The sequence below is a fragment of the Hylobates moloch genome, unplaced genomic scaffold, assembly GCF_009828535.3.
Source record: "Hylobates moloch isolate HMO894 unplaced genomic scaffold, HMol_V3 SCAFFOLD_19, whole genome shotgun sequence".
In the NCBI taxonomy this organism is placed as follows: domain Eukaryota; kingdom Metazoa; phylum Chordata; class Mammalia; order Primates; family Hylobatidae; genus Hylobates; species Hylobates moloch.
Genome location: NW_026652294.1, coordinates 36,544,204 through 36,555,143, shown reverse-complemented (window position 1 = coordinate 36,555,143; position 10,940 = coordinate 36,544,204). Strand labels below are relative to the sequence as shown.

Genomic DNA, 10,940 nt, shown 5'->3' with positions numbered 1-10,940 from the left:
CTCACCGCGAAGGTCTGCAGCTTCACTCCTGAAGCCAGGGAGGCCACGAGCCCACCGGGAGGAACGAACAACTCCAGACGCGCCACCTTAAGAGCTGTAACACTCACCGCGAAAGTCTGCAGCTTCACTCCTGAGCCAGCGAGACCACAAATCGACCAGAAGGAAGAAACTCTGAACACATCCGAACATCAGAAGGAACGAACAACTCCAGACACGCCACGTTAAGAGCTGTAACACTCACTGCGAGAGTCCGCGGCTTCATTCTTGAAGTCAGTGAGACCAAGAACCCGCCACTTCTGGACACAATGCTTGCCTTCATGGAGCTCACTTTGTTAATGATGGAACTTACCATGTGGCAGGCTTAGTGTTTTATATAGCATGAGTTCATTGAATTCTCACAACCCTATGAGGTAGGTTCTATTATTCTTCCCATTTGGCAGATGAGGAAACAGGCATAGGTGAAATGATTTGCCCAAGGTCACAGCAATGGAGCAACATTTTGAACCCAGGCATTGTTTCTGGAGTGTGTATTCTTATTTTTACCAGCTATATTAAGACATAATTCATAACTCATAACTCATTTAAAGTGTACAGTTCAAGGGCTTTTAGTATACTCAGAGTTGTGCAACCATTACATTTGATATTGGGACATTTTTTGTTTCTTTTGTTTGTTTTTTTTGAGACTGGGTCTGGCTCTGTCACTCAGGCTGGAGTGCAGTGGCGCAATCTCGGCTCACTGCCACCTTCACCTCCTGGGCTCACACAATTCTCCCACCTCAGCCTAAGTAGCTGGAGCTACAGGTGAACGCCACCATGCCCAGCTAATTTTTGTATTTTTTGTAGAGCTGGTTTGTTTGTTTTTTGAGACAGAGTCTCGCTCTATCGCCCAGGCTGGAGTGCAGTGGCACTACAAACTGCAACCTCCGCCTCCTGGGTTCAAGCAATTCTCCTGCCTCAGCCTCCCCAGTAGCTGGGATGACAGGTGCACACTGCCACGCCTGACTAATTTCTTGTATTTAGTAGAAATGGAGTTTCACCTTGTTGCCCAGGCTGGTCTCGAACTCCTGAACTCAGGCAATCTGCCCACCTCGGTCTCCCAAAGTGCTGGGATTACAGGCGTGAGCCACCGCGCCTGGCCTCTAAGGGTTCTTCATATATTTTAGATACAAGTCCATTATTAAATGATTTACAATTTATTGTCTCATTCTGTGAGTTGTCTTTTCACATTTGTGATGGTGTCTTTGAAACGCAAAACTTTTAAATTTTGATGATATCCAGTTTATCTATTTTTACTTTGTTGCTTATGTTTTTGGTGGCATAGCTAAGAAACTACTGACCCACCAAGATTGTGAAGATTTAAACTGAATACATGTTTTCTTCTAAGAGTTTTATAGTTTTAGCTCTTAAATGTAGGTCTTTGATCCATTTTGAGTTCATATTTATACATGGTGTGCAGTAGGATCCAACTTCATTCTTTTGTATGAGGGCGTTATCCCAACACCGTCTGTTGAGAAGACTCTTCTTTCCCCATTGAATTATCCCAGCACCGTTATCCAAATCATTTGACTGTAAATGTGAGGGTTAATTTCTGGTTTTTGTTGTCTTTTTTTTTTTTTTTTTTTTTTTTTTTTTTTTTTTTTTTTTTTTTTTTTTTTTTTTTGAGACGGAGTCTTGCTCTGTCGCCCAGGCTGGAGTGCAGTGGCGCAATCTCGGCTCACTGCAAGCTCCGCCTCCCGGGTTCACGCCATTCTCCTGCCTCAGCCTCCAAGTAGCTGGGACTACAGGCGCCTGCCACCACGCCCGGCTATTTTTTTTTTGTATTTTTAGTAGAGACGGGGTTTCACCGTGGTCTCGATCTCCTGACCTCGTGATCCGCCCGCCTCGGCCTCCCAAAGTGCTGGGATTACAAGCGTGAGCCACCGCGCCCGGCCTTTGTTGTCTTTTAAAAATATTTTTGTGTGTGTGAGGGTTAATTTCTGGATTCTCTCCCTCTCTCTCTTTTTTTTTTTTTTTTGAGATGGAGTCTCGCTCTGTCCCCCAGGTTGGAGTGCAGTGGCATGATCTCGGCCCACTGCAACCTCTACCTCCCCGCTTCAAGTGATTCTTCTGCCTCAGCTTCCCAAGTAGCTGGGATTAAAGGTTCACGCCACCATGTCTGGCTAATTTTTCTATTTTTTTTTTTAGTAGAGACGGGGTTTTGCTATGTTGGCCAGGCTGGTCTTGAACTCCTGACCTCAAGTGATCCACCTGCCTTGAACTCTCAAAGTGCCAGGACTACAGGCATGAGCTACCTCGCCTGGCCTGGATTCTTACTTCTATTTATCTATATGTCTATCTTTATTCCATTAACACACAGTCCTGATAGCTGTAGCTTTGCAGCAAATTTTGAAATTGGAAAGTATGAGTTCTCCAACTTTGTTATTCTTTGTCGAAATTGCTTTTGCTAATCTAGGTCTTTTGAATTTCTATATACATTTCAGGATCAGCTTGCCAATTTCTACAAAGAAGTCAATTAGAATTTTGATAGGAATTGTGTCTTTATTAGCATCATGAAAACGGACTAATACAATGAGTTTTCTACATTTTCTGTTAAATTTCTTCAAAAGATTTTATTTTCGATGTCTTCAAAATGGAATTGTTTTCTTAATTTCATTTCCTGTTTGCTCATTGCTAGTGCATAGAAAAATAATTGAGGCTGGGTACAGTGGCTTGTGCCTGTAATCCCAGCACTTTGGGAGACTGAGGCAGGAGGATCACTTGAGCCCAGGAGTTTGAGACCAGCCTGGGCAGCATAGCAAGACCTCATCTCTACTAAAAATTTAAAAAATTAGTCGGGTGTGGTGGCAAGCTCTTTGTGGTCTCAGCTACTCTGGAGGCTGAAGTGGGAGGATCGCTTAAGCCTGGGTGGTTGAGGCTGCAGTGAGCTGAGATCTTGCCACTGCACTCCAGCCAGGGCAACAGAGCGGGACCTTAACTCAAAAAAAGAAAAATAATAGCTTTTCTTACATTGATATTATATTCTGAATCCTTGCTGAAACTCATTTACTTGTTCTAATAATTATAACTATTAGTTCTAATAGTTTATGACAACAGGATGGTCTTATACAAGATCATATCATCTGCAGATATGATCTTTCCAATCTGGATTCCTTTTATTTCTTTTTCTTGGGTAACTGTCCCGGGTAGAATCTTCAGCAAATGCTGAATAGGAGGCTGAGAATGGACTTCCTTTGCTTTCTTTCCTGATATTCAGTCTTTCACCATTAAGTGTGATGTTAGCTGTGAGTTTTTCATAGATGTCCTTTGTCAGGTTGAGGAAATTCCCTTCTGTTCCTAGTTTGTTGAGTGTTTTTGGCATGGAGGGGTGTTGAATTTTGTCAAATGTTTTTATGTGTCTATTGAGGTGATCATAGGGTTTTTGTTCTTTATTCTATTGAGGTGGTGTATTTCATTAATTCATTTTCAGCAGTTAAACCAATCTTACATTCCTGGGATAAATCCTACGTGGTCATCGTGTATAATCCTTTTTATATACTACTGGATTGATTTACTTATATTTTGTTGAGGATTTTTTTTTTTTTTTGAGACAGGGCCTCACTCCTTTACCCAGGCTGGAGTGCAGTGTTCATAATCATGGCTCACTGCAGCCTCAACTTCCCTGGCTTGAGCTATCCTCCCACCTCAGCCTCCCAGGTCTCTGGGACTACAGGCATGCACCACCATGCCTGGCTGATTTTTTCTAGTGTTTGTAGAGATAGGGTCTCACTATGTTGCCTAGGCTGGTCTTGAATTCCCGTGCTGAAACAATCCTCCCACATCAAGTCTCCCAAAGTGCTGGGATTACAGGCGTGAGCCACCATGCCTGGCGTTTTTTTTTTTTTTTTTTAGACAGAGTCTCATTCTCTTGTCTGGGCTAGAGTGCGGTGGCAGGACCTCGTCTCATATTGCAACCTCTGCCTCCCGGGTTCAAGCGATTCTCGTGCCTTAGCCTCCTGAGTAGCTGGGATTGCAGGTGCATGCCAGCATGCCCAGCTAATTTTTGTTTTTTGCTTTTTGAGAGAGTCTCACTCTTATCATCCACGATGGAGTACAGTGGCACAATCTCGGCTCACTGCAACCTCCGCCTCCCAGGTTCAAGCAATTCTTGTTCCTCAGCCTCCCAAGTAGCTGGGATTACAGGAGCACGCCACCACACCCGGCTAATTTTTGTATTTTAGTAGAGATAGGGTTTCACCATGTTGCCCAGGCTAGTCTTAAACTCCTGAGCTCAGGCAATCTGCCTGCCTCAGCCTCCCAAAGTGCTGGCATTACAGGTGTGAGCCACTGCACCCAGCTATGTTGAGAATTTTTTTTTTTTTTTGCATTTACATCCAACATCCATTATGTAGTGGTGAATAGGCATGACAGAAGAGAATAAATAAAACCAGAGAAGGTTTGGTATTACAGAACAATGGGATCTAGTATTGGGGTGGGGGGAAAAGTGAGAAATTGGGTGAGATTGATGCTGGATGGGAGATGGGACAATTTTTATCGTTTATTCTATTGTGGTTCTATTTATTCTATTGATGCATTTTCACATGTTAAAACAACCTTGCATTCCAGGGAAGCAAAGAATGGGTAACCAACTGTATATAATTCTGATTTATTCATAAATTTCTGAAGGGAGAATTTACTTATTAGAGGACAATAGGGTCAACTATATTATTTCTGCAGAGACACCACCGTAACAAACAGCAACAGTAATGTCCAGCAATTATTAAGCATGTACTCAACACGAAATGGACCCCTGAGTTCAAACACTGGATTTCACCCTTCTATCCAGGTCATGACCATACTTAACTGTACTAAGATGAACCATATTACTGCATGTAATAATGACAAGGCCTCAGCAGTTGTTTCCTTAATAGACAGCTTATATCCTCATGAACATCTCAATATTCTGATTTTACTAACATGCCTACTAATAGGTATATTGTTTCCTGTGACTGCTGTAACAAACCGATGACTTAAAACATACATTCTCTCACGGTTCCGGAAGCCAGAAATGCAATCCACCTGTTGGCTCTAAGGGAGAATCTCTTCTTTGCCTCCTCCAGCCTGTGGGGGCTGCATTACTCCAAACTTTTTTTTTTGAGATGGAGTCTTGCTCTGTCACCAGGGTGGAGTGCAGTAGCACGATCTCCGCTCACTGCAACCTCCGCCTCCCGGGTTCAAGCGATTCTCCTGCCTCAGCCTCCTGAGTAGCTAGGATTACAGGCATGTGCCACCACACCTGGCTAATTTTTTATATTTTTGGTAGAGACAGGGTTTCACCATGCTGGCCAGGCTGGTCTTGAACTCCTGACCTCAAGTGATCTGCCCACCTAGGCCTCCCAAAGTGCTGGGATTACAGGTGTGAGCCACCATGCCCAGCCCCAACCTGCCTTTGAGGTCATAATACCTCCTCCTTTTCTGTCTAAAATCTCCCTCTGCCTTTCTTTTATAAGGACACTTTTCACTGGATTTAGGGTCCATCCAAATAATTCAGGATGATCTCCTTATCTCCATATCCTTAATTATACCTGTAAAGACCCCTTTTCTGAATAAGGCAACATTCACAGGTTCCAGGAATTAGGACATGGACCTATCTTTTGAGGGATCACTCTTCGACCCACTACAGTAGATTTTGAATAAGCTATAAATGTGAAAAGGACAGTGTTTTCAATTGAGTAAAAAGTCATACTGGAAAGTAATATACCATGGCATTATAGACAGCAGAAAATAAAAAACCAAACCCTTTAAAACACATATATTTAATGTACAGAATTGGAAAAAGGACTTCTTGATAATAACATATTTCATGTAAACACAAGCTTTCAATATCTATGAATATTTCATTGCAAATACACCCTAAGTTACTTCTTCTCTACATAAAGGAGAAACTCCAAGTTCTGCTCTTTAGGAAGACATGAAGGGCAAGCAATACCTTAGGAACAACCATTGCTATTTCTCCCCTTTCCTTGGGTGACCTAACATTTTACAGGGACTAATGACATAAAGAAGTGTTAGATTCCATTGAGTTTAAACACAAATTTCCCACTGAGGGCATTAAATATTTGATGCTTATGAGTGTGAATAAATAATTAAATATTAGGTATAAGGCAGATTCCAAAACCAACTGAAGTATGAAAAGAAATTGGCATAGATACCCAACAGTCAGTAAAATTAAATTTCATTACTGAGTATATGCTACATGCTTCCTTTTCTATTCCAGTGGGTTCTGCCTTTTTTGTCTAAGGTCTTCTCCTGCTGGACTCTAAGACAGTCAATTGCTTAACATCACCAGGTTTTTTGTCAGGGGATTTATTTTGGAAATAAACCAACTTCTTTTTTATTAAAGATCAAGGTTGTCTTTTTTGCTACATGCTTCTTTCCACTACATATTGACTCCCTCACGTAAGAAAATTTACAGGGCGAGAGCAAGTACTCTATGTTGGCTGTCTTGCAGTGTAATGACTAGTTAATAAAAGAGCCACTTAGCCTGGGCAATATAGTGAGGCCTCGTTTCTGCAAAAAAAATTAGCCAAGGCTGGGCGCGGTGGCTCACGCTTGTAATCCCAGCACTTTGGGAGGCCGAGGCGGGTGGATCACGAGGTCAGGAGATCGAGACCATGGTGAAACCCCGTCTCTACTAAAAATACAAAAAATTAGCCGGGCGTGGTGGCGGGCGCCTGTAGTCCCAGCTACTCGGAGAGGCTGAGGCAGGAGAATGGTGTGAACCCGGGAGGCGGAGCTTGCAGTGAGCCGAGATTGCGCCACTGCACTCTAGCCTGGGCGACAGAGCGAGACTCCGTCTCAAAAAAAAAAAAAAAAAAAAAATTAGCCAAGCATGGTGACACCCACCTGGGGTCCTAGCTACTTGGGAGGCTGAGGCAGGAGGATCACTTGAGCCTGGGACACAGAGGTTGCAGTGAGCCAAGATTGTGCCACTGAACTCTACTCTAACCTGGGTGACAGAAGGGGACCTTGTCTCAAAAACAATAATACTAAAGGAGCCACCTGTTTAACCCTTTTCTTGTCTGGTCTCATCCAAAGAGTAAGCCAAAATAATCAAGGTCACAAAGGACTTATGACCAAGGTATAACTCTGCAAATATCTTTAACTGGCCATGGCTTCTTTGTTTGATCCCTTCCCACTTATTAGAAGACTCTAAGGAACAGATGCTTCAGCCTAGTTCAAAGTAGTACACTTCATACCTCAGGAAAGTGGACCAAAAAAGAGGAAGACACAGAATACAAGAGTTGACAAAGCAAATCTAATAAAAAGTATGGTTGGTTTGAACAGTCACTCGTATAAATTCTTCATGATTCTACTTTTTGACAGGCTCCTCCTTTTGACTACTGAGCAATTAAGATATTTTCAGTCGTTTCGATTCCTTTTCCACATTGTCTCTAATGTTCTGTAGTTTTCTGGAGTTTTGAACCAGGGACACCAAACTCTCCCTAAAATCACTAGTCCCATGATCTCTGCTAATATTTTGAAGCTCATCAAAGAAAGTCAATGTCTGTTTGAGTTTGGCCTGAACAATTTTTTGCTCTTCTAATTCTGCAAGAAGGGCCTGCTTAGTACATAATTCAGCCTTGTACTTCTCCTGTAACTGTTCAATTTCTTTCTGGAGATGCTGAAAATCTTCCTCACTATAAGGTGTCTCCTTACATTTATCTTCAGGAAGCAAGATGTTTGAGGGAATACGTAAAATCAGCTGCAAAAACAGTTGCTCCATTTTGCTAAAAAGGTTATCAAAATGTCCTTTCATGAAGCAAAGAAACTTCTCTGTGCATTTGCGAATCTGCACTGGGCTAATGTCACAGTCTGGGATGCCATCCAGCTTCTTCAGAATAACCTGTTCAACAGCCTGCATCACTTCAAATAGGTAGTCTTGAAATGCAATGTAGATCCGAAGCATGCACGTTTGTGGCGTGAAGCCAAAGAACTGGGCCTCGTAGGTCATTGGATCCACAGACATCTTGGCTTATTTTGCTATGTTATTTTCAGTTGTGAAAAACCTGCAAATGTAAAAAGGAAATAATTCATTTGGAAAAAAAAAAATCTTCTGCAGGAAGTAACAAATCACATTACAGATAGCAAACAAAGAAGCAAATAAATAAAAAATAAGGAGTTTGTGTTCCTTTATACCTGATGCCACTTCCACAACAGGATATAAACTCTTGCCTCTCTGAGGCTCCTTCCATCAGCCTATACCCTCCCTTTTCCCCTCCTCGTTGTTCACTTCCCTTACCTGTGACTTTGGCACAGATCACAGTCTTCTGAATTACCATCCTAGACAACTTTGAAGTCTAGACAGATGACTTAACCAATGCCCTGGAGACTCAGTTTCTTGAGCTTCCATGACCTATAGCTCCATCTTTTAGCCACCTGGCTCTTGATATTTGTAACTACTCTTCCAAACTGCTTCTACTTTTTGACTTCTGCCTCCTATACAATTCTTCCAATTCTTACTCATATACTCATATTACACCCTAATCTTCAAGATTTACAGCCCCTCCACCCTCTCTTTCTGTTCTCAGCTTCTCCCACTTCTCTTCTTTCCTTATTCGTTTTAGGCCTCATGATCTATCATTTTGATCACTCCGTTGCCAATGTCCTCAATTTGCTTGTCCTCCAGCCAAGCCATCTGAAAAAAACCCAATTAGAAGATGAGTAAGTCCCTTGTCAGCTTTATAACCCTGACATGTTTTTTCAAGGGTCTGCGAGTAATTCCTCTCAAATATAAACATCTAGGAAAATAAAACCCCTATCTCCTTGTCATTGTGGGAATTCAATCTAGGCATCTTTTTTTTTTTTTTTTTTTGAGACGGAGTCTTTCTCTGTCCCCCAGGCTGGAGTGCAGTGGCGCGATCTCGGCTCACCGCAACCTCCACCTCCTGGGTTCACGCCATTCTCCTGCCTCAGCCTCCCGAGTAGCTGGGAATACAGGCGCCCGCCAACACGCCCGGCTAATTTTTCTGTGTTTTTAGTAGAGACGGGGTTTCACTGTGTTAGCCAGGATGGTCTCGATCTCCTGACCTCGTGATCCACCCGCCTCAGCCTCCCAAAGTGCTGGGATTACAGGCTTGAGCCACCGCGCCCGGCTTCTAGGCATCTTTTTCTGAGATGAAATGATATGGTTGTCATAGAAATAAGAGAAGTTTTATTATTCCTTCAGATAAAGGCAATTAGCTAAAACAAACTGCTACTTCAATTATCAGGTGAATTTAGGATGCACTTTATGAAATAATTTGCAATAAGCAGTACAGTCAAATCTTATGGGAAGATAAGATGCAGCCAATCTTAAGAATTTATGTTTGTAGGGTGAGCACGATAGCTCATGCCTGTAATCTCAGCACTTTAGGAGGCTGAGAAGGACGGATCACCTGAGGTCAGGAGTTCGAGACCAGCCTGGCCAACATGGCGAAACCCTATCTCTACTAGAAATACAAAAATTACCCAGGTGTGATGGTGGGCACTTGTAATCCCAGCTACTCGAGAGGCTGAGGCAGGAGAATCACTAGAACCCGAGAGGCGAAGGTTGCAGTGAGCCGAGATCACGCCACTGCACCCCAGCCTGGGCAACAGAGCGAGACTCCGTCTCAAAAAATAAAATAAAATAAAATAAAAACTTACGTTTGTAATGGCTAAATACAGAGTGGTTATAACTGTTTGGCTGTATATGTAAGGTAGGATTTCTTTCTGTTTTTCTTTTTTTCTTTGAGACATGTTCTCGCTCTGTCGCCCAGGCTGGAATGCAGTGGCACGATCACGGATCACTGCAGCCTCAATCTCCCAGGCCCAAGCAATCCTCCCACCTCAGCCTCCCAAGTAGCCGGGACAACAGGTGCAGGCCACCATGCCTGGCTAATTTCCTTGTTGTTGTTGTTGTTGTTGTTTTGTTGTTGTTGTTTGAGACACAGTCTCACTCTCTCGCCTAGGCTGGAGTGCAGTGGTATGATCTCGGCTCGCTACAACCTCTGCCTCCTAAGTTCAAGTGATCCTCTTAGCTCAGCCTCCCAAGTAGCTAGGATTACAGGTGGACGCCATCTCAAACATCAACAAAAAAATATATTTCCTTGATTAACTCCCTTCTTTGAATTCCCATTAGGACCTCTCTTCGGGCACTGACTGATGAACTTCTACCGCCTCATCTTCTCTGCTAGACTTAGAGTTCCTGAAGGCAGAATAAATGCGGCTTGATCAGAATTTGCCGTTTCAGCGCAGAGGTGCCCAGGCCATCTCGACGAGTTGAGCTGTCTAAGGCCCCGCGATCGCGCTGGACAGGACCCAGAGGCCACAGCGCAGGAACTGCTTCCGGTCGGTTCCCGGCTTCCGTCGGGCCCCGCGCCCGCGGTGAGGCCGACCCACAGGCCGCCGGGCTCCCTCGCGATGAAGCCTAAGCCAGTCTCGCCCGTTCCCGCTCCTCCTCAGAGAAAATGCTGCCCCGCAGCACTTACCGGAGCGACCATGAGGGTGATGAATTCGAGCACACACAGGCTTCTCGCTACCTCCTTTAAACCGTCGCTGGCTTGCCAGGGACAGACGGCGCGGTTGGCTCCCCAAAATTCCGACTGATACGCTCCTCAGCGAGCGAAAGCAAACGCGGGATACTCTCGCGTTCCTGATTGGCTGGCTGGGGACACCTCAGTTATGACAGAAAGGGGCCGGGCGGGAAAGTTAGCTGTGGCCGGCGGGGATTGGCAGAAGGAACCTGTATTTACTCGTTTTTCCCGGACGTTGGCTGGTGGAGAAGAGAGGATGGGGAGATGGGGCGCTGGGAGGCGGTGGCGACGCAACTCGTGATTGGTGGATGTGCATTCCTTAGGTCTCTACGGATTGGCGGCTGGCCGGTTGCTTGGCGTTGATTGGGCAGCCGCGGGAAAACTAAAGCCGGGGGGGCTTTGGGCCCG

The 10,940-nt window shown here is 44.2% G+C and overlaps 1 protein-coding gene across 7 annotated transcripts; it reads right to left on the bottom strand.

Annotated features, from left to right (window-relative positions):
• Positions 1–6,867: 6,867 nt before the first annotated feature.
• MIS12 (MIS12 kinetochore complex component) lies at positions 6,868–10,910 on the bottom strand. Of its 7 annotated transcripts, none has more exons than XM_032140166.2 (3): positions 9,664–10,910; positions 8,279–8,674; positions 6,868–8,045 (listed from the first exon to the last, which is right to left on the bottom strand). In XM_032140166.2, exon 3 carries the CDS (start codon positions 8,003–8,005, stop codon positions 7,388–7,390), a length of 618 nt encoding a protein of 205 aa, XP_031996057.1. In that variant the 5' UTR covers positions 8,006–8,045; positions 8,279–8,674; positions 9,664–10,910; the 3' UTR covers positions 6,868–7,387. The 7 variants fall into 7 exon arrangements, with proteins under 7 accessions (XP_031996057.1, XP_058287427.1, XP_058287428.1 ...); XM_058431444.1 differs by having other exon boundaries at positions 9,846–10,910; XM_058431445.1 differs by having other exon boundaries at positions 10,116–10,910.
• Positions 10,911–10,940: the final 30 nt, after the last annotated feature.

What these genes read in the sequence shown, in the direction of transcription:
- MIS12 (XM_032140166.2), bottom strand. Translation starts at nt 8,005, where the DNA reads ATGTCTGTGGATCCAATGACCTACGAGGCCCAGTTCTTTGGCTTCACG.